Source organism: Thermobia domestica, chromosome 7 (genome assembly GCF_964235325.1).
Source record: "Thermobia domestica chromosome 7, izTheDome1.hap1.1, whole genome shotgun sequence".
NCBI classification, from domain to species: domain Eukaryota; kingdom Metazoa; phylum Arthropoda; class Insecta; order Zygentoma; family Lepismatidae; genus Thermobia; species Thermobia domestica.
This window is the reverse complement of record NC_137460.1, coordinates 208560913-208587752: the sequence shown is the minus strand read 5'-3', so window position 1 is coordinate 208587752 and position 26840 is coordinate 208560913. Positions and strand designations below refer to the sequence as shown.

General features: G+C 35.9%; 1 protein-coding gene across 1 annotated transcript; it reads right to left on the bottom strand.

The window, feature by feature from the left end:
* Window positions 1–1791: 1791 nt before the first annotated feature.
* Window positions 1792–22914, bottom strand: LOC145690698 (uncharacterized). Its single transcript, XM_081765853.1, has 2 exons — window positions 22093–22914; window positions 1792–12921 (listed from the first exon to the last, which is right to left on the bottom strand). Exons 1-2 carry the CDS (start codon window positions 22458–22460, stop codon window positions 11307–11309), a joined length of 1983 nt encoding a protein of 660 aa, XP_081621979.1. The 5' UTR covers window positions 22461–22914; the 3' UTR covers window positions 1792–11306.
* Between the last annotated feature and the right edge of the window lie 3926 nt (window positions 22915–26840).

Sequence of the window (26840 nt, the reverse complement as noted above, 5' to 3'; positions counted from 1 at the left end):
ATAAAATATTTCTACAACGTTTTTGAGTGTATTTAGAGAATATTTTCAGTATTATGTGGAAAATGTTTTCAACAACATATGGAATATATTTCCTTAAGGGAAGTAGGATACATTTTCTGAAGGAAAATGATGGCACGTTTTAGAAACATTTTGAAAATATTTCATTGCTGTGTGGGTACATTATCCCTTAAAGCCAGTTTTAAGGTAAAAGAAAATAACGAAAGTTTTGGTTTGTTTCAGTTAACCGCCCCACGGTTATGCCATGATGACTAAAGGAGACTTGGACTTACTGATTATAATGGAATCTGAACCACTTTTTCCGTTCAACTGTATCCCACCGGGAACCGAAGTTAAATATTAAATGAAATATTACATGATAAAACACACGACGGTATATATCCCTTGAATCAAATTACATAAGAAAGAAAAATGTTTAAATCTTCTTACCTTAACGTGATCTGTTTTGTAGAACCAGAGATTCCAGGATCGTCATCATCTTCTGATTGAGTGTTCAGTGCAATCACTTTATTAACACAAGACATGTGTTTAGTTCTCAAGTGCGATAATAAAGCACTTGGCGATCCTCCTGTTGGAAATAGAAAAGGGCTGAAAGTGTTCACAAATATGACAATGTCCGATATAGAGTTACTGAAGAAAGTCTGTGCAAATAAGAGACAGAATAACTATGGTTGTATAAGTTGATATGAATTATTATGAAGATATTTTGTATATTAAATATGTAATAGCTGTGGAATGATAAAGATAAGTTATGATAAGTAAAGAGTACACTGGGTACAGAATAATAATAAAGATGTAGTGATGAACGCAAGTATTTATTGTATATACAATAAGATAGGACATAGTAGCTAAGAAAATTGGACATATATATATATTGCTTCCGTAATTTTTTCACACTGTAAATGTGGAATCGTATTAAATGCTTGCGCAGTGCGTTTGCGCAGTTGACCTTGACAATCGTTGCACCATATGCACCGGCAAATGTTTACTACCAAAAGCTCGACACATTATAGGCTTAAGACTTTTAGGTTCCAAAACGTTCAAATTAGAATAAAGTACATTTAAGGACGTTATACGTTATGAAAAACGTTGTTTAGGATTTTGTTTTATATATTACAGAAAATGACATTTTTGTAACGTTTGATTACCAGTATATTTTAACAATGTTAGCTATTGTGCACATCGAAACATCTTTTAATACAACAATATTTTAGTTTTAAGCTAACATCTCTTAAAGAAAATAAAATATTAATAGAATTTTCCTTACCTGGAGTTATTTAAATCTGGTACAAGTAACATTGCCAAAGGGGGCCAACGAGGCGGGCGCTACCCGTAGGCTATACCTGCACCCCAGACTGGTAGTATATATTAATATTGCGCAAATAATGTGAAATTAACCTTTTCAGTATAACCCCCCTCAAATAAAATGTATCCACCCTTCGATTGTGTCCCCAAGAAATTAAATCTGATACTGTAACTGGTGGTATAGCATATCCCATAGCCAGTTTAGAACTACAATGAACCTAATATTTTTATTTTACTTATTTATTGTTTTTAATTTCCCTATTTTTAAAATTAAATGCACTTCGCTTTCCTAGAATCACACTAAAGGAGAAAATAATACCTATATGAGGAAGAACATACCGCGTAGAGGGAGCCTTGTTATTCCATTGTTCAAAACTGTTTGACGATGAGAGGCTAAATCAATATTTCGTGGGTATATATATATATATATATATATATATATATATATATATATATATATATATATATATATATATATATATATAGTGGCGGATCCAAGGGGAGGGCTATAGGGGCTATAGGCCCCCTTGACGCTCAGGTATACACTGGATAAAATGGGCTTCAATTCTGCTTTACACTGGATAAAATGGAAAAATATGGTTTAGCCCCTCCCTTGATCACATCCTGGATCCACCACTGTATATATATATATAAACGGCAACTTAGGATATAGATTCTAAACGCGGGGTGACTCCGTCCCCACTTCGAAAAAATATGTAGGCGTCGCTCAGTTCCTAAACAAATACAAGGGACAAAGATAGGAAGGGGGAACAAGCGTGACGTCATGCTTTTACCTACCGTCCTCCTACCTTTTCAGATCCACTTTTACCCCTTTTTATGACCCTTAAATTAGAACATTTTAGATGGTTTAAAATTCTTGTATTTTTGATCATAGCAACTTGACCTGTAAAGAAGACACAAAATTTCTCCATTAACTGCACAGGAATGAAATAGAATCATTCTTAAAAATCCGAAGCTTCGACATAACACTCCATTTGTGATGTGTGTCACTGCATAAGACCACTGCGTGGTCGCGATTTGTGTTCATGCAAAGCAAAATGTGCGTACATCAGCACAAAAAAAAAATTGAAAAAAGCTATTTATTAATGCTTATTTTCATTACCGCAAACTAAACGCAAATATTAGTCGAGCTCGAAAACCGCTAGTGAATGAGGGCTCAGAGCGCTTGAAAAAATTGATTTACACAATAATTTTGTACTCTGAGTCCAAGAAATGAACAGCAATAGGCCTACATACATTTCAATTTCTTACTGGTAAATAGTTATCCGGACTTTCGGTATCCAGTTCTCAAACAAGCCAAAAAGTTTGCTATAGTAGATTAATTCAACGACGGTACTAAGAAAGAGCTGTTTCAGAGAAACAATACACAGTAATTTTTGAAAAGGCGGTAGATGAGAATCCGTAGGAATGCCTCCGTCTGTCTTTATTCGTGAAGACAATAAATCAAGCAATTTTTATACTAGTATTACCATTTCTTCTATCTACTACATAATATTACGCAACTCTATCATACAGGGCATAGTGTTTCATTTCAGTATTCTCCCCATTAAATTGATCACTAATACTAGGTTTATATGTTTGTGTGCAAAGAAAAGTTTATATGTTTGTCTCCAATCCTTTTGACAATGAGATCTCGAAATCCACAAGTGCTAGAATCGTGCCATTTTTGCTGGTCGATTCGAAATTTTGTGTAGATTGGCCCAGTTCCAATTGAATATTTGAAAAACGTGGCCATAATTTATTTAATACATTTTTTAGGGTACACTGGAAGTGTTGACATTTTAAAAAATAACACATTCTATAAGTTTTACACTCCAACACAACATGTTTGTATACAGTGGTTGTATATTTCTCAGGCGTTTGTTTCATGACCAATTGATATTGAAAATCGAAGAAAACTATTTCTCGAGTGATGGAGAATCTTTAATATTTAGAATGTTTTGCTAATGAACACCATATATCACTGGCATTGTAATAAATTGTGTATGTAATGTATTTGCTTATTACATACTGCATGCAAGAAGAAAGAAAACACTGATCATACATGAATTAGAAATTCCAACCAGAAGTAGGCTCAATCTTGCAAACGGTGCGAGATATTGAAAAAATAATGAAAAAATCTCTCCTTTGTGGTACCCCTTGCCGATTTTTATCAAGACGTCTTTCATTTGTGTCTATAAGGGGACATGTATATATGTTGTGAGGAATGACAAGGAGATTCGTGCTCATATGTGAATGATGCGCTGTGTAGAGAGTGCAGATTAAGCTAGTCTAATTAAAATAAATCCAGGTTCTGAAAATCTATCGATAATAAGGAAGGTAATTGTATTCGAAACAACTAGAGATTTACAGAAGAGTGAATATTGAATCGAAGGAAAAGCATGTTTTTAAGCGTAACTAATAATAATAATAATAATAATAATAATAATAAAGTACCGTTATAACAAAAATCCCAACTGGGGTTTGATGAAAGTTCAAACTGGATTTAAGTAGAAGCTCAAAGGTAGTTCTTGATGAAAACTGAAGCCAATTTTGATTGAAAACTAAGCCGATTTGAAGATCTAAAACATATGTAGATTCTCAAGGAACCAATACCGGCTTCGGTAAACATCGCAATGGTTTTAGTAAAAACTAAAACTCAAAACTATTCTGGAAAACGCATAAAACTATCTGTGGAAAGGAAATGTGTTCCGGAGAACAACGAAAAACTATTCCGGTCAGAAATAGAACCGGTTTTGGAAACACTGATACAGGTTTTGATGAAAAGCTGAACCGGCTTTGAAGAAAACCGAAATGGGTTTCAGTAAAAAATCCGTACCGGTTTTTGAAGAATACAAGAACCGGTTTTGGAGAAAACCGAAACCGGTTTCGATGAAAACCAAACCGAAATTGAAGAAAACAGAAACCGGTTTCGGTGAAAACCGAAACCGTTTTTTGAAGAGAAGCGAAACCGGGTTTTGAAGAAAACCAAAACCGTTTTTTGGAGAAAACCGAAACCGTTTTCGGTGAAAAACCGGTTTTTTGAAAACCCGGTTTCGGTTTTTTCTAAAAACCGGAAACCGAACAACCGGTTTCTGTGCCCACCACTAGTATATACTGTATGTGTGTGTCGTCTTTTTAAGCGTATGAGTAATTGTATGTTTATCTGTTTATTTATTTATGTGTATTTATATATATTTATAATATTATTTAATTTTTTATGCCAATTATTTGTTAGTTTAGATTAGTTGTGCTAAGATCGTCCTTTTGATGTGTGTGTGTAATTTACAAAAGATAGGAATCCTCGGTATAGGGAAATACGAGGGGATATTTGAAGGGGATTGGCTGCTGCCAGGAGCCAATCAGAAGCAAGATATCTCAGCTCTTGTGTGTATATAAGACTACACGTTTCTCATGTATCTCATAGTGTCTGATGAAGCCAAAATGTTAGTTGGCGAATATGTAACACGTATGTAATATTTTTTATGTGAATATATTGTTTTGCTCAGCAAATAGTTTGTTTGTGTTTAAGTATATACAAAGCAAAGCTTTTACTTATGGAAAATATTACATGTGTAAGGATAAAATAGTAGTGTCACGCCGCTAGTGGAGCATCGAGCCGGAAGCTTCTTATCGTGTGGAATGAGTTGATAGCCGGTAAATTTGCAATTAAGTTTGGGAGTGAGATGCGTTTTACTGATAAGTAATGTGTCAAATTGTTCCTCGTGTAATAGTTGTTAAAATATGAGTTTATGAGGTAAGACAAGAGAATGTTGAGAAATAGAAATAAAAGTCATAGTCAAATAACTAGATACATGATCACTATGAATTTAAATAGTTGTTTCGAGTGGAGATACATGAAAGTGCAAGTACGAACCACTGTAAGTGGCATGAAAATCGAGGTGAAGAATGTTGCGAGCTGCGTGCTGAACGTGTTTTAATATTAACCCTTATCCGGGCAAGACATTTTTGTAACGTAAACGGGCAACCGGGGACTGTGAGGCCCTGTATATATTTTAAGTGCAGAATACACAAAATCAATGCCTATTGTCACTTACTGTTCAGACTAGTCTAGAATGTACCGGTATATATTTTTGTCAAGTAGCGAAACTTCGTGTCACGCTTTTGTAAGCCGACCAAGCAGAATAGCAAATCCGGTCCAGACATTTTTGTAACGTAAACGGGCAACCGGGGCCTGTCAGGCCCAGTATATATTTTAAGTGCAGAACACTCAAAATTCAATGTCTGTTGCCGCATACTGTTCCGACTAAAGGTTACAATAGTCACGTGTTCAATATATAATTATTTGACAATTTGATCTAATATTTGACAGGAATTTCACTAAAGTTATACGGGGCCTCCTAGGCCCCTGTTGCCCGGTTACGTCAGGAAAAGATTTTCAAATTAAAAAAAAAGCTTTACCAACTAGATATGTTGATGATTTTAACTCCGACGAAAGATAGAAGAATTCAGTAGTTTATGTCTTCGAATTATGTATGGTTATTGAGAAATTTTAGAGAAATGAAGCTACTGGGCCTGGGAGGCCCCGTTTGCCCGGATAAGGGTTAAAGGGTTAATGGTTGTGCAAAAGATGAATGTTTTGAAGAGTGTGGGTGACAAATGCTAATAGTTTATGAATATAAAGAAATTGATTAGTCTTTCGAAGTCTCACCTTTTCGATTTTGAACATAATGAGTCAATAGTGGTACTACAAGTTTCGGCCTGAATTCTTCTGGAGCAAGCCGAGACTTGCACTTGTAGCTGTATGTCGGAGGCGGGAATTGATACCAAGTGTTGCAGATTGGAACTTGTTGCAGATTCGGACAGTTTTCATAGGAAGAGGAAAAATGTGCACCTCTTTGTAGGATAACAGGTTCATAGGTTGCACCTGTTAGTAGGATGTACTTTGTATTCTTGACATCGTTTACCTGGAAGAGGAAATGGTCGTAATGAGCAGGATTGTTCAAATCGGCGTCTCTTCTTGAAAATTAAGATTTGTTTATGCAAAAGGTCGTTGATAGTATCCTGTGATGTTCTCAGAATTCGAACTATGTACGTTGCTCCCTGATTGTTCCGAATACGGATGCATTTTTAAAGGTGGATCCCACTTCAGGAAGTTCAGCCTATATATCAAGTATTATAGGTAGAGGGACCTCTCGTACTACTATTGACATGGTATGTGGCTGAGGTTGCTAGTATCGGATGTTGTTGAGAGAAGTTAAATTTGCAGTTTTCCTGAACATTTCAAAACTGGATTGTCACGATTTATTTTGCGAAGTTAGCCGACTGTGATTTAATGATGAATCCATTTTTTTGTTTCTACCATTTGCGAAATATCTTTGCGTTGCCGATACTGGAGAAGTTAGAGAAGTAAAACCTTCGAACTAAAGTACTTTGGATTGTACTTTTGCTGTAGCAAGCTGTAGACAGGCTGCAGAGGAGGATAAGCTGGTTGGAGTCAGAGTCGGAGCTCGAGATGCTATGTGCATTTGTATGCTTCTTAAATGGTGGTGAACTCGTTGATGATGCTTAGTGGCCGCCACTGATTGGAGAACGAGAACTCTGGGAACTTGGTTCAGTGTATGCTCTGTCTCTTCGATTTCTCCGCATCTCGTTTATCTTCAAACGAATAAACGAAATGAAATTTTGAGTTTTATGTCCCACGGAAATTCCGGCTAGGCTAAGGGAGGCAGTGATGATGAGCAATGAATGAAATTGTGGAATGAAGAAAGTGGGAGGAAACTGGAGAACTCCGAGGAAACCCAAGCACACGGTGTTTGTCCACCACAAAGTTAACTTGACGGGAGCAGTGTTTGGACCCAAGACCCCATGCATCAGAGGTGAACGCTTTACAACTGAGCCACCCCGGCAATTATATCTTCAAAGGATGTATGAACGACTTTCCATCGTCAATTATCATATGCGGTGAAATAACCGAACTAAAACAGCATCCAAAACTATGTGATGAGAACAGGATAAGAGTGAAAATGATCATAATGAGGATCAAAAATTATACTACTTGTGTACTCCAGCCAACTTACGCTCGTGAAAACTCTCAATTTCTTGCAACCTGTCGCCTGTTAATGAATTAGCATCACTGTGCGCCCACATGAGTGCAATAAACAGAGTCTAGACTTGGCAGCTACGCCTCACTACATATGCGCCAGCTGAAAAAGTATGTGAATGCACTACGTTTTACCGGCAAACCAAAGTGGCTAGCAACCTATGGAAGGTTACGCCATCTGTAACGTGAGTGATGGAAAAGAATTTATTTACAAAGTGTATACATGTATAACACACAACTTAATATAGACAGATTGATTCAATATAAATACAATACAATTAGAGAAAATAAAAAATGTGTAAAGGGATAGCGAGGATGGTGAATGAGGGGAAGTGCGAAGCACAAGTTAACACATGTGTATTGTTAATCAGACAAATGAATGTGTCTTCTGCGTAGGGTCATCTCTATGTGATGATGGGAACCGGAGAAGCCAAACTGAGCAGAAAGTGATTACTGTGCAGGATATGATGGATGAAAGAGTGGAAGATGCTAATGAATAACATAATCAGATATAACCTTCAGCCCCAGATTAGCCCCAATTCGTGACTTTTTTTGAATTATTTGTAAACAACTGCAACAACAGTTTTCTTAATTGGTATGTTAGCAACTTTGGGTGAAACACTTGTCGGTTTCTGGGAAAGATGTGGATTTCGTATTTATATGCCTAAAAGACCTCCAAAATATGGAATTAAAATTTTTATTCTTGTTGGTGAAACATTATACTACACAACAAATATAGAAGTGTATGTGAGGACACAACCAGAAGGCCCGTTCCAGATAGATAACAAACCTGAGGAGGTAATGAAGAGATAGTGTCAACAGATTCATGGTTCATCTTGCAAAGAGACCTTCTTACAATAATCTGTTTACAAGCTGAAATTTGGTTAAATCAATGGAATGAGACAATAAGTTAACAATTATAGGGACAATTCCTAAGAACAAGAAAGAGTTGCCCCCCCATTGGTTCGTATGCATCTAAGAAAAATCGGTGTTTAGTGCTGATCTCAAGTATGCACAATCACGTCAAATTAGATGAGAGTACCAGAGATAACAGGAAGCCAGATATCGTCACATTTTACAACGATACTAAAGGTGGGGTGGACATAGTAGACCAAATACCTACTGAATATGACGAAGAAAGAATCACTACACGATGGCAAATAACTTGATTTTATCACTTCTAAAATGTAGAACCGACTAATAGTAATGTTATACATTCAGCGAACACAGCAAGGTTTTTCGGATTGACTCCAGAAGATGCTCCTGTACCTCCTCAAGTAGGAAAGCGAGGAGGATGTTACATGTATAAACACAGTAAGAGCAGATATTTTGCCAAAAGTGCTGTAAGTGGAATTGCCTAAGTCACGCAAAAATGATGTATGGAGACTGCTGCAGAATTGAAACGTGAATTTCCCTATGTGTAATATACCACTATTGGGAGAAATCCTGGTTTACTTCTTTCCAGTTAATAAATATTTTATTTTCAGTGCCGGTATTTAAGCAATAAAATAGTCACATAATTATCGAACTTAATTTTAACAAGAAAGATATCGCCTCAATAAAAATGTACAGTTTCAATTAAAGCGTATCCACTGTCTGGTGTTTGTATTTAATATTGTAAATATAATACAAATTTAAATTCTAGTTCCCATCTTATCAGACAAAAATGTTGCTGGGTCCAGGTGGCTAAATGTTACCATTCATAAAAATTGTTTTCACCTTAACACTATACGGTTAAGAACAATGAATCTCACGAGGGTAAAGTGCACTGACAGAGCGTAAACCTTAGGGACAAGGAGTATGCTGATAGCAATTTGGTGTGGGGTCTAAAGTGAGGTAATATATATTGCATGAATAAAGGATGCTGAGTTTGGAAGCGTTGGTTGATATAGGTGAGATTTATTTTTTCGATATAGTACTGTAATATGGGCAAGTTATGCTTTGGTATACCTCCAGAGTGGGACTAAGTAATCGGACAATGAAAGGTATGTGGAAAACTTTTGGTTAGAGGGTCAACAGTTTTTTATAGATTTTGAATAATGAAGCTATCCACACTGTACATCTGTATGTTAAGTTTGGCAGTAAGAAATCTTTATATGTACTTAGGATCGTCTATGCATAAAATACAAAAAGACGGCATCAAACCGCAGAAAAGTTAAAGTTTGAGCTACTGCTTCGGGAGAAATATTTGTGCTATCTCTATACTTTATCATTTCCATTGTGAACCCAGTAGTAAGGCTACGGCTAGAGTCTGCGTTTGACAGTTGGAGATGCAGTGAAATATCGTTATCATTAATTGGTAGAGAACACTCAATTAAAAAAATTTACAATGTTCAACTCAGATGGCAAGAAAAGAGTGAGAGTCACTTGGACAACGTGATCTCACGCTAGAGAATTGTGCCAAATCAGATGCTTTATATTCTGCGTTTAAGATGTACAGAAGAATGCTGCTCAAAAATGCAGTGAACAGAAAACCACCTTTAAACTGTACTACAAAAATGTAAAAAGCGTTACAAACAATTTTACAGACTGTGCCGTAAATATGGCTGTTTAGTGGTGAGCGAAACATGTCTGAAAATATCGATAAGGAACAGTGGAATGTCGTTTCTCAACCAATTCTCTACATAAAAATAAGACCGCAAGACCATAGAGGCGGATTGTTTGTAGTATTAAAATTAATGGGGCAGCAGAGCACAGAATGATCTCGTACGTGAGTGTGAAACTAGTTGAGCAGAGGTCTGTCCAAAAACAACCTTCGTCGGGTGTTTCTGCAGACCATATAGGAACAGTGCTCAAAGTTTACTTGAAAGATGCCACGAATCATTTCCAGATGTTGTCACAAGGTGACAAAGTTGCACATTTTGGTGACTATAACTTGAGCTTAGATATCGATCTAGAGAAAACATGGGATAACGTCAGACACAAATGACATCCCTTTGTCGACTATTCTACTCAAGCACTCAATTTGGGATAGTGCAATTTTCATAGCACGCGTAAAAATAACAGCTTAGGTTGTATCATCTCTATTCCTCCAACAGAATGCGACATCTCATATAAACTCTCCGCATAGGTGAGATTTTTGTCCTTTGTATAATATCATTTAATTTGCAATATGTGAACCTTGAGTAAAAGCCTTGCTAAGCTCTTTGCATCTCTTTGGTGATTGACTTATGTTCAACCGCATTTCAAAGTTTGAGCGTAGACTATATCGTCTTCCACACCTCTCCTGTGTGGCTCAGCACGTATGAACGTTGAATAAATTCTATTCCAGAATTTTTGCAAGGTGAGATTTTGCTACTGTGTGAATTAACATGGGTGTAGCTAATTTCGAACGTCGGTTAAATGGCTTACCACACTCTTGGCATGTGTCATGTTTTACTCCTGTGTGGATTAAAATGTGTCTAGTCAAACTTCAACGTATATTAAATGACAGACCACACTCAGGGCATGTGCAATGTTTTTCTTTTGCGTGGATTAAGATGTATGAGACATTTAACGCAGAATAAATCCCTTACCATACTATTAGCAAGTGGGATGTTTTAATCCTGTGTGGATTAACATCTGTTTAGTCAAACGGCGATTAAGAAAATACCTCACTCTTCGCATGTGCGATGTTTTTCTCCTCTATGTGTTAACATGTGCAGCCAAGCTTGAACGTAGATTATATGCCTAACCACACCCTCGGCATGTGTGAGATTTCTCTCGTTTATGGATTAACATTTGTGTGATTAAATTTGAACGACGTTTATCCACAACCACACTATTAGCATGTGTGAGGTTTTGCTTCTGCGTGGATTAACATATGTGTACCCAAACTTGAACGTCCATTAAATGCCCTTTCACACTCTCGGCACGTGTGACATTTTTCTCCTTTGTGGATTATTATGTGTGTAACCAAATTGAACTTTGCTTAAGTGCCTTACCACACTCTTGGCATACCTGAGCTTTTACTCCTGTGTATTAGCATGTGTGTAGCCAGAGTTGAACGTCGATTAAACGTCTTACTACAATCTCGGCATACGTAAGCTTTTCCTCCTGTGTGGATTAACATGTGTGTAGCCAAAGTTGAACGTTGCTTGAATGCCTTACCACACTCTCCGCATGTGTGAGGTTTTGCTCCTGTGTGAATTAACATGTGTGTAGTCAAATTTGACCGTCGATTAAATGGCTTAGCACACTCTTCGCACGCGTAAGGTTTTTCTCCTGTGTGGATTAACATGTGTGTAGCCAAAATCGAACGTTGATTAAATGCCTTTCCACAGTCTTCGCACGTGTGAGGTTTTTCTCCTGTGTGGATCGACATGTGTCTAGCCAAAATCGAACGTTGATTAAATGCCTTTCCACAGTGTTCGCACGTGTGAGGTTTTCCTCCTGTGTGGATCGACATGTGTCTAGCCAAAATCGAACGTTGATTAAATGCCTTTCCACAGTCTTCGCACGTGTGAGGTTTTTCTCCTGTGTGGATTAACATGTGTGTAGCCAAAATCGAACGTTGATTAAATGCCTTACCACACTCTTGGCACGTGTGATGTCTTTCTCCTGTGTGGATTAACATGTGTGTAGCCAAAATCGAACGTTGATTAAATGCCTTACCACACTCTTGGCATGTGTAAATTTTTTCTCCTATGTGAATTAACATGTGATTAACCAAAGTTGAACGTCGATTAAATGCCTTACCACACTCTTGACATATGTGTAGCTTTCCACCTGTATGAATTACCATGTGCGTAGCCAAATTTGAACGTTGATTAAATGCCTTACCACACTCTCCGCATGTGTGAGGTTTTGCTCCTGTGTGAATTAACATGTGTGTAGTCAAATTTGAACTTCGATTAAATGCCTTACCACACTCTTGGCACGTGTAAGGTTTCTCTCCTGTGTGGATTAACATGTGATTAGCTAAAGCTGAACGTTGATTAAAAGGCTTACCACACTCTTGGCACGTGTAAGGTTTTTCTCCTGTGTGGATTAACATGTGTGTAGCCAAAATCGAACGTTGATTAAATGCCTTACCACAATCTGCGCATGTGTGAGGTTTTTCTCCTGTGTGGATTGCCATATGTCTAGCCAAAGTCGAACGTCGAGTAAATGCTTTACCACAGCCTTGGCACGTGTGAGGTTTTTCTCCTGTGTGGATTAACATGTTTGTAGCCAAAGTTGAACGTTGATTAACTTCATTGCCACACTCTTGGCACGTATGTAGTTTTCCTCCTGTAAGAATCACCATGTGCGTAGCCAAACTTGAACATACTCTAAATTCCTTTCCACATACTCCACACATCTGAGATTTTTCACCTGTATGCACTAACTTACCACTTGACATAGTTGAACTTTGACTAGAGCGTTTATCACTTTTTTGGTACGTATGACGCTTTTCACTTTCCTCTGTCACCATATTTCTTGTCAAACGTGATCGATGAAATCCTTTGCCAAACTGCGTCGAAGTATCAGATTCCTCATAAGAATGAGAAATGGCTTCATTTAATGTAGTAAACGTATTCCCTTCTCCGTGGAAAGCTAAGATGTTATCGCGCCTGTAAGAAATTCAACAAACAATGAAATGTGAATGGAGATAATGATTAAGTAGCAAGAAAACATGTAATCATTCGCTATATTACATGATAAAGTTACGCTATATTACATGTTTTATTACATTAAATATTGTAGAAATATGAAATGGAGTACCACTGAAAAGTCACCATATCTCCATTGTCTCAAAATAAGTGGCTGTAGTTTGTTTCACTTTATCAAATTGAACTATCATTTATATCGTGGCGGACATAAGTCTACGACCAGGTATTGTCGGCTGCCTTGACACAAATGCACAGTATGAGAATTAAATCTGTCTTATCTGTAGTTTCGTGTGGAGAAAAAACCAACTTGCGATCCAAAGGTTTAAGAATAACTCAACGTATTAATAGAAACTGTACCGAAGATCATTCACTTACATAATCATCATAAGAGGAACACGAAAGGCGTTTTGAAACGAATTAAAAAATTACATGCAACTTTCCAAGCTGAGGCAGAGAAACTTAAAGTAACAAGACTAAAGACGAATCATTTACAGCGTTGTGATCGTGGTTCAGTGGTCTAGCGGCTTGACCAGTACTCTCGAGGGTCTTCGATCGAATACACGTTAAGAATTTTTTTTTTTTTTTTTTTTTTACTTTAAGAATTTTGATGGAAATAGATCGGAGATAACACACGCTTCATTACATTCAAATATTTCAATACTCGTTTGTTTCAGCACTTGAACTATCAAATTTTCAGGAATAATACTAATAATAATAACAATTATCTCGAAGAATATTTAAAAATTAAAAACTTATTATCGCTCAGGTCGTACCATTACAAGCAAAAACGTGATAGTAGGCAAAAATAAATATTTCGGTTTTGTGTAATGTTGCCCATGGAAAGACGAATTTCTCATGTCGATTCTAAAACAAACCAAACAAAACCGGGATGAAACATGTTAATTCGAGACGGTACAAGGTTAACTCTCACTATCGTCAGGCTTTGGAGATGAGAATCGAGACGAGAGGAAAACTATCGTAAACATTTCTCATCTTATCTTGATTCTCGAAATAGTGTATGCCACTCTTTAAGCAACAATTGCTCTGTAGACTGAATCTTATACATCATTTTGTTAGTTTGTATTTCAGAGCTCACTAAATTATGGTCTGTGTATATATTTTTGTAGCAAAGCTTTTATAATTACATCTGCAAACTTCACAAGTTAGTTTATTACAAGCTTTAGTGTTCAATTATATTCAGTTCTTTTTTTCTTACAGTTATTTTCTTGAAAACGTACAGTAGAATATATTCTACACGAAATATTAGCGGAAATTCTTTCGTTTAAATTTGAGTAGCTCTAGAGGTGTGTCATGAAGTTACGGAACCCCTTTCACCTAAACCCCTTCGACATCTTCTGTAGCTTAGCCGACATGATCATTACTTAAAAACAAATTTATTTATGGCTCTTGTGAGTTCAGAATTCCTACTTTCTATACGAAAATTACCTCGAAACTTTCCGTTATAACATTTAACTTTCCTTTATAACATTTAGCTAGTTATAGGGAAACTTTCAGTTATAACATGTAACTAGTTGTAGGAACGTATCGAGAGGGTATGTGCTGTTGGTCCTGACACTTCTCTCCAATCCCGACTATTCTGTAACTTGTGGCTTACGCTACGTGTTACTTTACAGGCTTTAATACAATGTGTCCTCATACGGAATTGGTTACCTATAGTATTATTATTATCAGTGGCGTATTTAGGGGGGGCTTCCGAGCTTAAGCCCCCCCGAAATTTTACTTACTATAGTAAAGTATATTAAATATCTTGCAGAATTTTCAATTTTCAGGCAAAGCCCCCCCCGAAAGTTAGCAAAGCCCCTCCCGAAACAAAATCGTAAATACGCCACTGATTATTATTATTATTACTGAATATTTGAGAGCTCAATATTACGTCCCACTGCCGTAGTAAAGTTGGGATGAATGCAATAAACAAGTGACAAATCTTGGGAAAAAGAAGAAAATCAATGTGAAGGTACGATTATATATTCAAGAATCTAACAACTACCAAAAAACGCGATTTCAACCACATGGCGACCCTTTTCCGGATTAAATTTTAGTAATCTTCCTACAACTGCTTTTACAATACCATTAGTTATACAGATAACGTGTTGAGTTTTGAACCTGATTAGCCCAGTGTCGACAGTCAATTTCCAACAGATCCTTGGCGAACACAACTAATTAAAAATAAAGCAGAGGGATAGATAAAAACAGGAAATAAGTAATGTAGATTTTTCATGTAAGTTAAGTAAATATGTTTTGACCTTGAGAGCGACAGAGAGATTAATTTAGCTCATAAAAATTTTTCTTGTTGATTTTTAATTTATGTAGATATGAGTGGATAACAAACAGCTGATTGAGTATACACACATATATACATGTTTTACACTATGCACCTTCATGTGCATTTATGAATAAGATTGTATGTTTTAATACTAATACACAATAACACACTGAGCAAGGCTATGTGATAATATGTAAAAAAAAAAAAAAAAAAAAAAAAAAAAAAAACAGTATCACTTGACAGTTTCAACACAATAACTGTGCAAACAAACAGAGAACATATAGAGAATGTTTCGGAAAGCAGGAATTAGGACGTACAGGTAAAGAAGAAGCAGAATAATTGAACTAGTCAGAAGAACAAAGAGAAAAGCAATAGCGAACAAAGATCAAGGGAGAGTAATATATAGAGTAGGATGCGAGGATTGTAAAAAAAATATAATAGAAGAAACAAAAAAAAGCAAAAAAGGATTAAACAGCACCAGGATGATGTAAAATTGAAAATGGACAACAATGCGATATACAAGCATCAGAAAGATACAAACCACAGAATAGGGTGGGAAGGAGCAGAAGTCATAGAAGTAGAGAACAGAACTTTGGTGAGAAAATGGAAGGAAGCCAGAGAGATTATGAAGGCAGGAGGCAAGGTGATAAACTGGAATGCAGGATTCTCTATAAATAAGGAGTGGGAGAAGATTCTGCTTAAAGAAGAAGGAATAAAAAGGAAGAAGAAAGAAAGAGAAACAAAATAACAAGGAAAATAAGGATAATTAGAGGACAGAACGCATCCAGCGGAAAAAAGTAAACTTTTAATTGGACACGTGTGCAACTAAAAAGTGAAAGCGAAAGCCAGACAAGTGTTACTTTTTAACACTTTCAGCCCCATGTGTATCTTTTTGATACACAGTGAGGGTTTACTGATGGACCAAGTGTATCAAATAGATACACATTGGCTGACAGTGTTCATAGCAAACTGTAGTCTGGTCCCGGGATGAAATTTACTCAAACAGGGTTGGGGCTGAAAGTGTTAAAGAAGGGGCGGAGCTTAATTAAAAGTTGATCTCAGGACAGTATATATAGTGATGACCAACTCCCAGCAGCCAGAAGGAGTGGAAGTCTAATGAAGACACAGTTATTGTGTTGAAACTGTCACGTGATACTGTTTTTTTTACGTATTATCACATGGCCTTGCTGAGTGTGTTATTGTGTATTAGTACAAAATGGAATCAAGGCCAGATAGAATAGTTATAGAAAATGTTTTATATATGGTACAAGTTTATATCTGTTAATTTTATATTGAAGCACTTCGCAAAGCGAAACCTGAGTTGTGAAAAAAAGGATTGGTTGTTAATGGTCGTAGTATCAAAATTCTTAGTGTTTCATGTTCTAAGTGCATGTTTCTTATTTTCGTATTAAACTCAGACATTTATATTTTTGTACTTTGAATTAGTTGCTCGTAATTCATATCAATATAGAGGCTAGTGTTTTAGAACAATTTCAAGCAATGTTGACAGAGGAATTGGAGAAAAAATTAGAAACCATTGTCAAAAATGGTAATGAATATTGGATGTCTAGGACAAAAAATAGATGAATCAGTATGTGAACTCCAACAGTCTGTAACAGAAACGATTTAGGAACGTAGGAAAGAGCGAATCGAATGCCAAAGCAGACATTTTACGTAATAATATCAAAGTAGCCAATAACTCCTTAACTGAAGTACGCTCTGAATTAGTTAACGCGGCCAATCATGTTGATTCAGTAACTGCTGAGTTTAAAAATAGTGTAGCGGAATGAAAGAAAGGTCTCACTGTGTTCTATGAATACATGCGAACGGCACAGGTTGAGTGTAGGCAAACCAACAAAATAAAACAGTGCAAGGCGAAAAAGAAACAGTAAATACTTTTGAATTCGAGCCGGCCCACGTTGTGAAAGATATGTGGAAGAAAAAACAGAAAGTCGATTACACTCAGGAAAAGGAAATATGCAGTGTAGAAATAGCGAAAAAGAAGAATCGTTACACGTACCTGTAGACAATTGTTGCTAATGTAATTGTTTTGCCGGCAAGGGATACCGATATTTCACACATGAAAAGCGGTAGCGTTGAGGTTGCGCGTATCCGCCCTCTCGAGAAAGCCAGGGAAGGCTTGAGAGTTCAATTGATGTTTTTGTGTGATAACGAAGTTACAGTGTTGTCGGTTTTGTGTCGCAGGCAAATGGTTTTGCGCGACTTAACAAATTCAAATTTGTCTTCGTAACAGTGTACGTCTAACGTAAGTTGCATTTTAGTGCTGCAAATCTATTCCGACTTTATCAGCTTAGAGTATTGTAGAAGGAAACGACTTGAAATTCACAATAGACCCGCCAAGCGAATTGTGTTTTAAGTAGTGAACGTCTCGTACATAATATATCGGTCGGAAATGTTTACCGTAAACAAGCGTAATAGTAACACTTCCAGTAAAGCACACGCAGTCGAAAGTATATTTCCGTTATAGAACCGAAATGTATCACCAAGGTTAAGAAGAAAAATAAGACGGCCAATGATACCCATTGAGTTTTCGTAATACATTATTAACATAAACTCGATTTCGAGGAGCATAATCAGTAGAATTAAAATGAGCAGACCTGATCATATAAGTACATCAGATGCAACATTTATTAATTTTCAGTTGCCGAAATATTTGTATTTTCAAGGTAGTACTTCACTATTGCGAAATTGTAAAGAGCGAAAACGTAAGTGTAGTGCTACTCAAAATGTAGACAAGTTGATTGCTCGCGATGATAATGTTCGTCGACCTCCACGTACAGCGTATTCTCAGCACGCACAACTACGCATTAGGCGTGCAGTAGGAAATAATTTGAGAATAAAAGGAAAATGCCTTGGTAAGCGTAACTCGGAACGAACTAAACTCGGTCAAAGACGAACTACATGCAAATTAAAGTCGAGCTGTAAGCGAGGTTATTTCGAGTCAAACATGCGGAAGAAGTATACATCGACTCCGAAGAGCACTAAAAAGCTTAAGCGGAAACACGTACGAACATTGTACAGTAAACTACATGGCAAAATATAGTAATAGTAAGTGCAAACCTAAAAAGAAATTTATGACAGGTATCGCAATGCAGCGTAAATACAATCGTCGTAAAGGAAGGCGTGTCACTACGTGGAAATTTAGTAAATGCGCTGTAAAAAGGAGAAAAGTTCCGTAAATTAAACAAACTAACTGGAAAAGTAAACGTAAACATGCTAAATTACAGCTTACAAGCGTAACCGGCACAGATGTAAAATTAAAATCTTAGCACAAAAAAAGCGTGAACTTCACCCGAACTCGGGCTAAACCCCGAAAGAGATGAGAAATCAGAAATACCGAATTTGAACTTTTAAACTTTTAGAGAATGAAAAAGGATTATTGTTTATTTATTTGATTATTTCACCGAATTCCGAAGGTTACTTTTCAGAATCAAACTGTGTACCCACCGTCACTGGCGCACCAGTCCTAGAAACCATCAATATCGCTCTACAATCAGGTACTTTCACTTAGATGTCATGTTTTATGGTTTCCTTACAGCTTTTGGAGATGAAAGATGAATGTGGAAAGGAGAGGAAGGACAGCATTAGAAATTTTAAACAGGTAATTGATTTAGAACGTAATTTCCGACTTCGAAATTGTAATAATACCGCACCGGCTATCCCGTTTTGGATGCGGACTTTCAGTATCGAATTCTTATTAGGATCTTTAAGTTTTGTATTTTTTTTCAAGTCCTTCCAGTTTTGGAGACCATACTTCATAATAAAATTTTATTATCAAATCTTGTTTTGAGTTATTAATCATTCTCCTTTATGTTTATAATAACATTTAGCTGTCCCCATACAATCAAGCATTTAGAGACATGTTAGGCAATTAGAGATAATTACGAACATAATTAGAGAAGTACTAGTAATAACTACAATTAATCATAAAGTTAAAATTTTGGGTAATTAAAAAATGTGCTCTTCAGATAGTGAATTTTTTCATCTGATGTTGTGATTGTATAATGGGAAAATATGCGAAATTCGTAATGTAAGATTAAGTCGCTGTCAAAATACTGTAAGTTAAACACAGTTTAGTATAATATTAAAAGTAATTGACAATAACCTTGTATATGATAAAGTTGTTCGTTGATTTGTTCGTCGTTCGATATACATATATGCCGTCTACTATGAAAAGTCAATGTGCATTCAATGTGACTAATGATACCTAAAGTTAATTGACTTCAGAGAAAGCGATATTATACGTTAAGAAGAGTTGAAAGTTAAAATATAATTCATCCCCTAGGGACATCATTACTTTCGTTATAAAATTAAAGTGCTAAACCAGTGCGACGCCTGGTTGGGTCCCAGCTAATGTGCAGATTCGATATTGACTAAAATTTCAAAATGTTTTTCTAACTTTTAATGTTTGTCATAATTAGAGAAAAGTATAATAGTACGGTAATAAAATTGATATTCGGATTTTAGATTTTGATATAATACTTAGTTTTGATTTGGATTTATAGAAAATAATTAGAGTTCTGATTTGGATTTAGAGAAAGTAAATTAAATGTTATTCTTTTTAATGTTTGAAAATAACTCTTGTTTTCTTGTGCCGGGAATCATAAACCGGTCTCGAGAAAAAGAAAAGGGAAGCCCGTTTACAATTCCACGGTACCCTTTACTACGATAAACACAGGATACTATGATGTATCGATAGTACGGAGTGCCTACGTCAGTTAGGCAGTACATGGTAAAATTAAGGTTTATGTTATGAGAACACATTAAGATTGCTACGTACGAGTAGGCCCTGAACAACATTAATGTTTAATGAACAAGTTAATATTACTGTTATCTTGTGTTTCACTAATGTGACAAATGCTCTCGGATGTGACTTTATTCTCGATAAAGATAAGTGCAATTGCTAGTAAGCCACACATAAGTATTAGCTACCGCTCTTTAAAAGGTTACATTTGTAAACCTACCAATTTTGTAGGTACGAGCGGCCCTGAAGTAATACTAATGATTAAAAAATTGATGAAATGCGGGGCTATAGCATTAAATCTCCTCCCAGGGTGTCATCCTTTTCATTATATTTACTTTCTTAAAATGCTTCCTCAAGGCCTGAATGTTGACAGGCCAATTGGGGTTGGGATATTAACCTGGATGTGTCATGACTAGAATGCCGAAGGCATGCAACCAGGGTGGTATGTAAGGTCTTAGGGTAGAAGCGATTCATTCGAATCGTCAGGGACCCTGCAAGCTTCAACTGTAGGAGATTGTCAGCGTCGTTGGTTTTAGGAACCAATTCATTAATCTGTATTTTTTATGAATGACTTACAACCTGTGTTGTCAACTAACAACGCACAGAATGGCGCTCTGTAGGGCTTAACCGCCGTTTAACTAATTTATTTGTATTAAAATGTTCAAACGGATATTAGTTACGTTGCATAATGCAAGTTACGTTGTATAATAACGTAAACTGACTTAACATTGACAGAAATTCTTTTAAAATTTAGCGGTCTTTACAGTGACTGCTTTTCATACCACTACAACAACAAACCCTCCCTGTAATTAGAACTGATGCTGACCACCAACATTAACGCCAAAATAAAGTAACATGTTCTATCGTAGAGGGTAGTTGAAACTTCGTGTATACAGTTCATGGTTTTACCTACAGATGACTGTGAAACTCTTTTCATATTTTGTGGGAAGTAATGTCCGATGTGCAAAGTAACCCCTTGTTAAGATAGCTAGTAACCACTGTAAGCGAAATGAAGTATCAAATCATAATTCAATAAATCAATTCAGTGTGGCAAATCATAACACGGAACTGTGAAAATGTTTGGGAATGAAGGGATCCATATAATTAAAAAGTTACGTCCCTAAGTATTGTGTTACTTTGGAACATAAATATACAAGCAAAGAAAGCATTTCAGGATGTTACCTATAAAATCCTTAGGAACGTACAAGAACACAATCAACACGTAAGACATGTAAGTCATCCTCAGTACAGAATTTTGCGCTATCTTTGTTTACCCACATTCTGGCTAATGCCCTAAGCTGCATAGCAATCTTATTTTTACCGGCCATCTAGCACATGCTGGATAGCGTTGTTTTTACAATAATTCATATATCATGTACGTTCACCAAGCCCCTAAAGTGATCCCATATTGAGAAATGCAGGTCCATATCCTAGAAAAGATTCCTGGGAATGTAAAAAGTCGAAATCCTTGAAAAAATGAGTGCAGCTATGAAATGGACTGATGTATGGACCTCTACAAATAATGAACATCCATTGTTGATTAAAATATTCTTTATCTTGTATTTTACTCATGTCTTTCGAAGCCCACCGGAAAGATCAGGCTAGACCCATTTGAGCTAAATCCTAAATAATATCACAAACGTCCATAGTTTATGTTCGAATATAATACATTACAGGTTTACATTTGTAAAATTTTAGGATAATTACCATTCAAGTTATTTGTTATTTTACATAAGTCACTATATAATTAAAACAATATCGTCGAGCACCCATATTTTAATTATGTGCAACAATTAGTGAGAAATGTGTAACCAATAATAAAGAAATAATTATTTTATCAAGATATGAACTACATAAGAATTGCATGGATGGTATCAATCTTATTATTATTTTTATTTGGTATACAGCTAGTTTATGTGTGCCATGTCATATCCAAATTGTAGGCTACTAACTTACGTTCATGATATCTCCCATGTACCTAAATATTTCTCGTGAAGTATTGCTTTTAACCAACAAAATTTCCGAAACCATGTAACCGTATTATCAATCTGAGCCAATTAGTTAATGTAAAATTGAACATTACCTTCCTGGCCGAACTGAATTTAAACTTTTTGTTGTTAATTGTTGGGAGTCATTAGAATACGACGCGCAAGTCTCCTGAACCACTATTTTTCTTAGCGTTTCTATATTACTTTCAAATGCAGGATCTTCTAGTGCTAATTCTGGTTTCACCCATTCAACGTTTAGTTTCACATCCAAAGAGCACATAGCTGTATCCGTATCCTTGTCCACTGATACCTTTCCTTCCGTTGTAGATAATATTAACTCTTTGTTGTCATTCATTAGTTCGTATGTCCACCCTTTCCCTTCGAGCGGATCTTCATGAGGTAAGTCATAAGCAATTTCTTCTTTGCACATCAATTCCAACTTAACAGACGCCTTACCAGCCATTGTGAATTGAAATATAATAAGAATTTAACACTGTTTTTATACTCCCCTTATATTTTACGTTGCCAGTGTTAATGAAATGATTTACAAGTACGTTCACAAAAGCAACTTTTTTTCCCCAATCTTCTTCTTCTTCCTCTTATTCTTCTTCATCAGCCACAATTGCTTTCTCGGCAATTGATTGTTTGTTTGTAGTTAGCATAGGGTGACCAACAGTCCCGTAAAAACGGGATTGTCCCGTTTTTTCACTACCATTCCCGGTGTCCCGAAAAATTTTCCCGGGACGCCAAAATGTCCCGTATATACGTACAATGGGTACAAAAAAAATCCCAATCTAAAATTTTCTAATTTATATTATTATTTCCTAATTTATATTACTATATTGGAATATGTCTAATTACTGAGCAATGTCATTACGACGTTTGCGATATTGGATGTGGTGGCTGCACTCTTTTCCCTCCTAGGCCTCCCCACTCCACAGACGAGTGCAAGGGGCTGAAAGACTTATGAAGAACAAATGTAAGCTGTTTTTACTCTCTGCTTCGAGCGGTGGAAGATTGAGGCGCTGTCATCAGTACAGTACTCTGTTTCCGTGATTTGATTAAGACATAACGTACTTTCATTTACGAAAGTGGAACAGAAGTATAGAACTATAAAACTGAAAGTAAAAAAAAAACTAACTGTAAGTGAAATAATGTTTAAAAGTAAGAAAAAGAAAATAAAAGGAGTTGGAATGAGATGCTGAGAGTAGGCCTAGTTTGTTTAAATTCTGCCGGTGACATATTTTGTTGATTGACAGATATTGATAAATGTCTCATATATTTTTAGTAATGTTTTCAAAATTTCATTTTTTGTTAGTTGCTGATAGTTACTTGGTATTTAATTAATTCCATAACCTTTTCAATAGGTTTTAAAACGAAAAAGTGTAAATTTGTCCTTTTTTTGTTGAGAGATACAGAGAGAGAAAGATAGAGAACGGAGAGACAAAAATATATATTTAGGGGAGTAACCTATCCAAAAATAGAAAGTTGTCCCGTTTTTTCTAGTTGACGATTTGGTCACCCTAAGTAGGCCTAAGCATCACAAAAGTTTTGCATAGTATCATTATCACTTATTGAACAAGAATATCGGCAATTTAGAAAGGTAATTAAACGTGTAAGATGTAAAAATTAGAATAGTTGAAATATGATAAAAAGTAACAAGATGTGTACAAAGTCATAAAACAGATAGAAAGTAGTAAGTATGATAAAGCGAACATACGTGAAAAAAAGAAGTGTCGCAATCGGGAAAAAGTAAAATTTCAGGTTTAGGTTCGGTTCAAGGTATTTTCCTTCCTTCTCTTCGGAAGTTTGGTTCTTGCTCTAAGTAAGTACTGCTCTGTTTTCATTTAAAGTTTTCCATTTTCTTTTTCCACCAAAATTCAAGAAGTTCTTTGTTTTTTTTCTATTTCTTTCTCACTTAGTTCCCTTCCATTTACATTAAAGCCTAGCCTCCAAGCTAATTTAACCAAATTTCCTTCCTTTTTCATTTCATCAATCCATTTCCATTTTTCGCTGATTTTTAGGGTTTCTTCACATTTTAACAATAACTGTTCTAATGTTTCATCTTCTTTAAAACATAATTGACATTTTTCGTTCACTTCTTTAATTTTTTTCAATCATACCCCTGTTTCAAGGCTCCCTGACCTGGCTTTGAAAAGTAAAATGCTTCGTAAATCATCGTTCATATAATTTATTTTCTCATAACGCCTTTTATATGTGTATATTCCTTTCAAACTGCTCTTCTTGACAACTTCTTCATAACACTTTTCCTGCGCTTTCTCTTTAATTGTTTCTTCTGTGATTTTTTTGAGAGAAGTATGATACAATAGGAAAAGGTCAGAATAAGGAGAGAATATCGAACGGATAAAGGGGGCTGAAGGCCATGTTCAACAGAACAAGAGGTAGAGAAAAGTGAGGAGTGTAAAATGACTGGGAAAAGTGTGAAAAAAGAAAAGAATGTATGAACGTGTAAAGGAAAGAAAAAATGTGTAAGTGTAGTAAATATGTATAGAAAACCCCACACACAACTCTCGTCATCACAGGACACACAAAGCACGATGCACTCGAAATAACGGCCACTCTACGCGATATTTCAAGGATTCTCTCCCGGCAATTATAGACGGTACTTGCAATCAAATATACGATCAGGTTTTAATATAATACAGAATAATTGCTTATTGAAAAAATAGTTCTTCTTCTTCTTCATAAATATAAAGCCCCACCTAACAACGACCATTGGAAATTTATAATGTGATTAAAGCCACTGTTGTATACTTGTTGAAGGCATGAGCTACCACTGACTTTATATATTATTATTATTATTATTATTATTATTATTATTATTATTATTATTATTATTATTATTAATAATAATAATAATAATAATAATAATAATAATAATGATATGCGTAACAATGAACGAAAAGTGGTTGGTGTGTTTTGTTTGTACTTTTGTTTTGATATCATTATTGTTTTCCACCGTAAATTAAATTGCACTAGTTATTTTTTTTTGTTTATTGTATTCGTAAAATGTTAACTTTTACCAATGTCAACTCATTCAAGAGTAGTGATAGGCAGTGGGAATATTTCCGGTGGAAAGGAAAATAAAAAACGGGAATATTCCCGGGTTGTTCTATTGCATATCAATTTCCGGGAAGGAATTTATTTCCATTTCTTTATTTTATTTTCCAAATTATAAGAAAAGTATGACAAATTACTTTATTTTCATTTATTATGATATACTTCTAGGTTTTAAACAATTTGGAGGTTTAAAAAATTAAAATTCGTTGACTGTACTTTATATAACTAGTCATATGATTTTTTTCTAACAATGGACATGTTTCGGTTATACCCGCAATGATTGGCATAAAACTCGGTATACATATAAAGGACTAAGTACTGAACACTGTGTGATAAGTCATTCCCGTGTAAAACTCGTTTTCCGCCGACAGCGCCACCTATCCTTCGAAACACTAGCAGTTAAATTCCTCGTTATAGGTGTTGAGTGATGATCAGATTAACCTCATTCATGTAAGTGATCTGTTAAAAGACAAACTAAGGCGCAGATTTAAGAATCAAATATCAGTTGGAGCAGAAGATGAGTCATTTGCAACACTTTGATGCAATTTAATTATCAATGAGTACGAAAATGAATTAGAAATGATCATACACATATCGACATTCGTCAGAGATGATAAAGAAAACTGGGCCATATGCAGAGTCCTTCTGGCGTGTGATTAGTACCATACTAAAGCGTTCGACTTACATATGCTTCCTGCAGAAGTACGGCAGGGGCGTCATTTAGGGGGGCAATTGCCCCCCCTCCCAGGAGTGTGAGGAATACATATACTTCAATCGATTGTCTACTGATATACTACTACAAAACGTGAAAGTCTTATGTCAGTGGTGCTCTTGCCCCCCTCATGCAAAGTCTGAAATGACGCCCCTGAAGTAGGGGCCTTTAGCATGACGCTAATCATTTGCCAAACGACTTTGCATAAGGCTGATAAAATTTCTAAATGTTACAAAAAAATCAGGTTGGGTAACTGCCAGAACACAGATACAACACCCTTTTGTCAACATTTGCGCTTAAATATGTATGTTCACAATATTTGCATGTCTTTCCTTTTTGTCTTTTTTAATTTTGCATGTAACATTGCCACACACGACTTTTCTTCCTGCCTATTTCTCGAAATTCATGCGTGAATTCACATGTAAAAGAAGTTCGAGTACCTCTTCAGAAATTCGAGTCAGAGAGAGGAGACAGACTGACGTCTATTAAAAACGGCAAAATTTGATGCAAATATCTTAGAACTGTTATATATCATACTAAAGTTCTATTCACCAACTCGTGTGTGTCCATAGGTGTCCATAGAGAAGAGGCACGTTAGCTGTGGTGGGTATACGCGTGCAAGATGTCGAAAAATACTAATTTGTTAAAGGTGGCCACTACAAGCTAGTTTTGCTTACAATTGGAAGCAGTGAACCGTTTCTATGGTTACAAATGACCTATATAATTTCTCTTAATATTGCTGTTCCTATCTAGGTTGACACGTTTCAAGTTGTAAGCCTGTAACAGCACCTCCGAAAAGAATGAAAAGCACTTCATCCTTGACAGTCCACAATTGCTCCTTCTGTGAAGATTACTTTGTACATAGTGTTTGTATTTTCTGTGTCAGTTCTTCACTATTCTTTTCAGCTATGTCGCCTGAGTGAAGTAACTATTCTGCATATTCTTACGTTGTGACGTGACAGATTTCGACTGGAAATTTCCAAATACTGGACCCCTTCTTCATTTTAAGCATGTGTCATCTGATATCATAAAAACGGTTTTATGCAGTGC

What these genes read in the sequence shown, in the direction of transcription:
- LOC145690698 (XM_081765853.1), bottom strand. Translation starts at nt 22,460, where the DNA reads ATGGCTGGTAAGGCGTCTGTTAAGTTGGAATTGATGTGCAAAGAAGAA. An exon ending in AATTCAGTTCGGCCAGGAAG is followed by an intron (nt 12,922 to 22,092) that starts GTAATGTTCAAT and finishes AATTTCTTACAG; the next exon opens with GCGCGATAACATCTTAGCTT.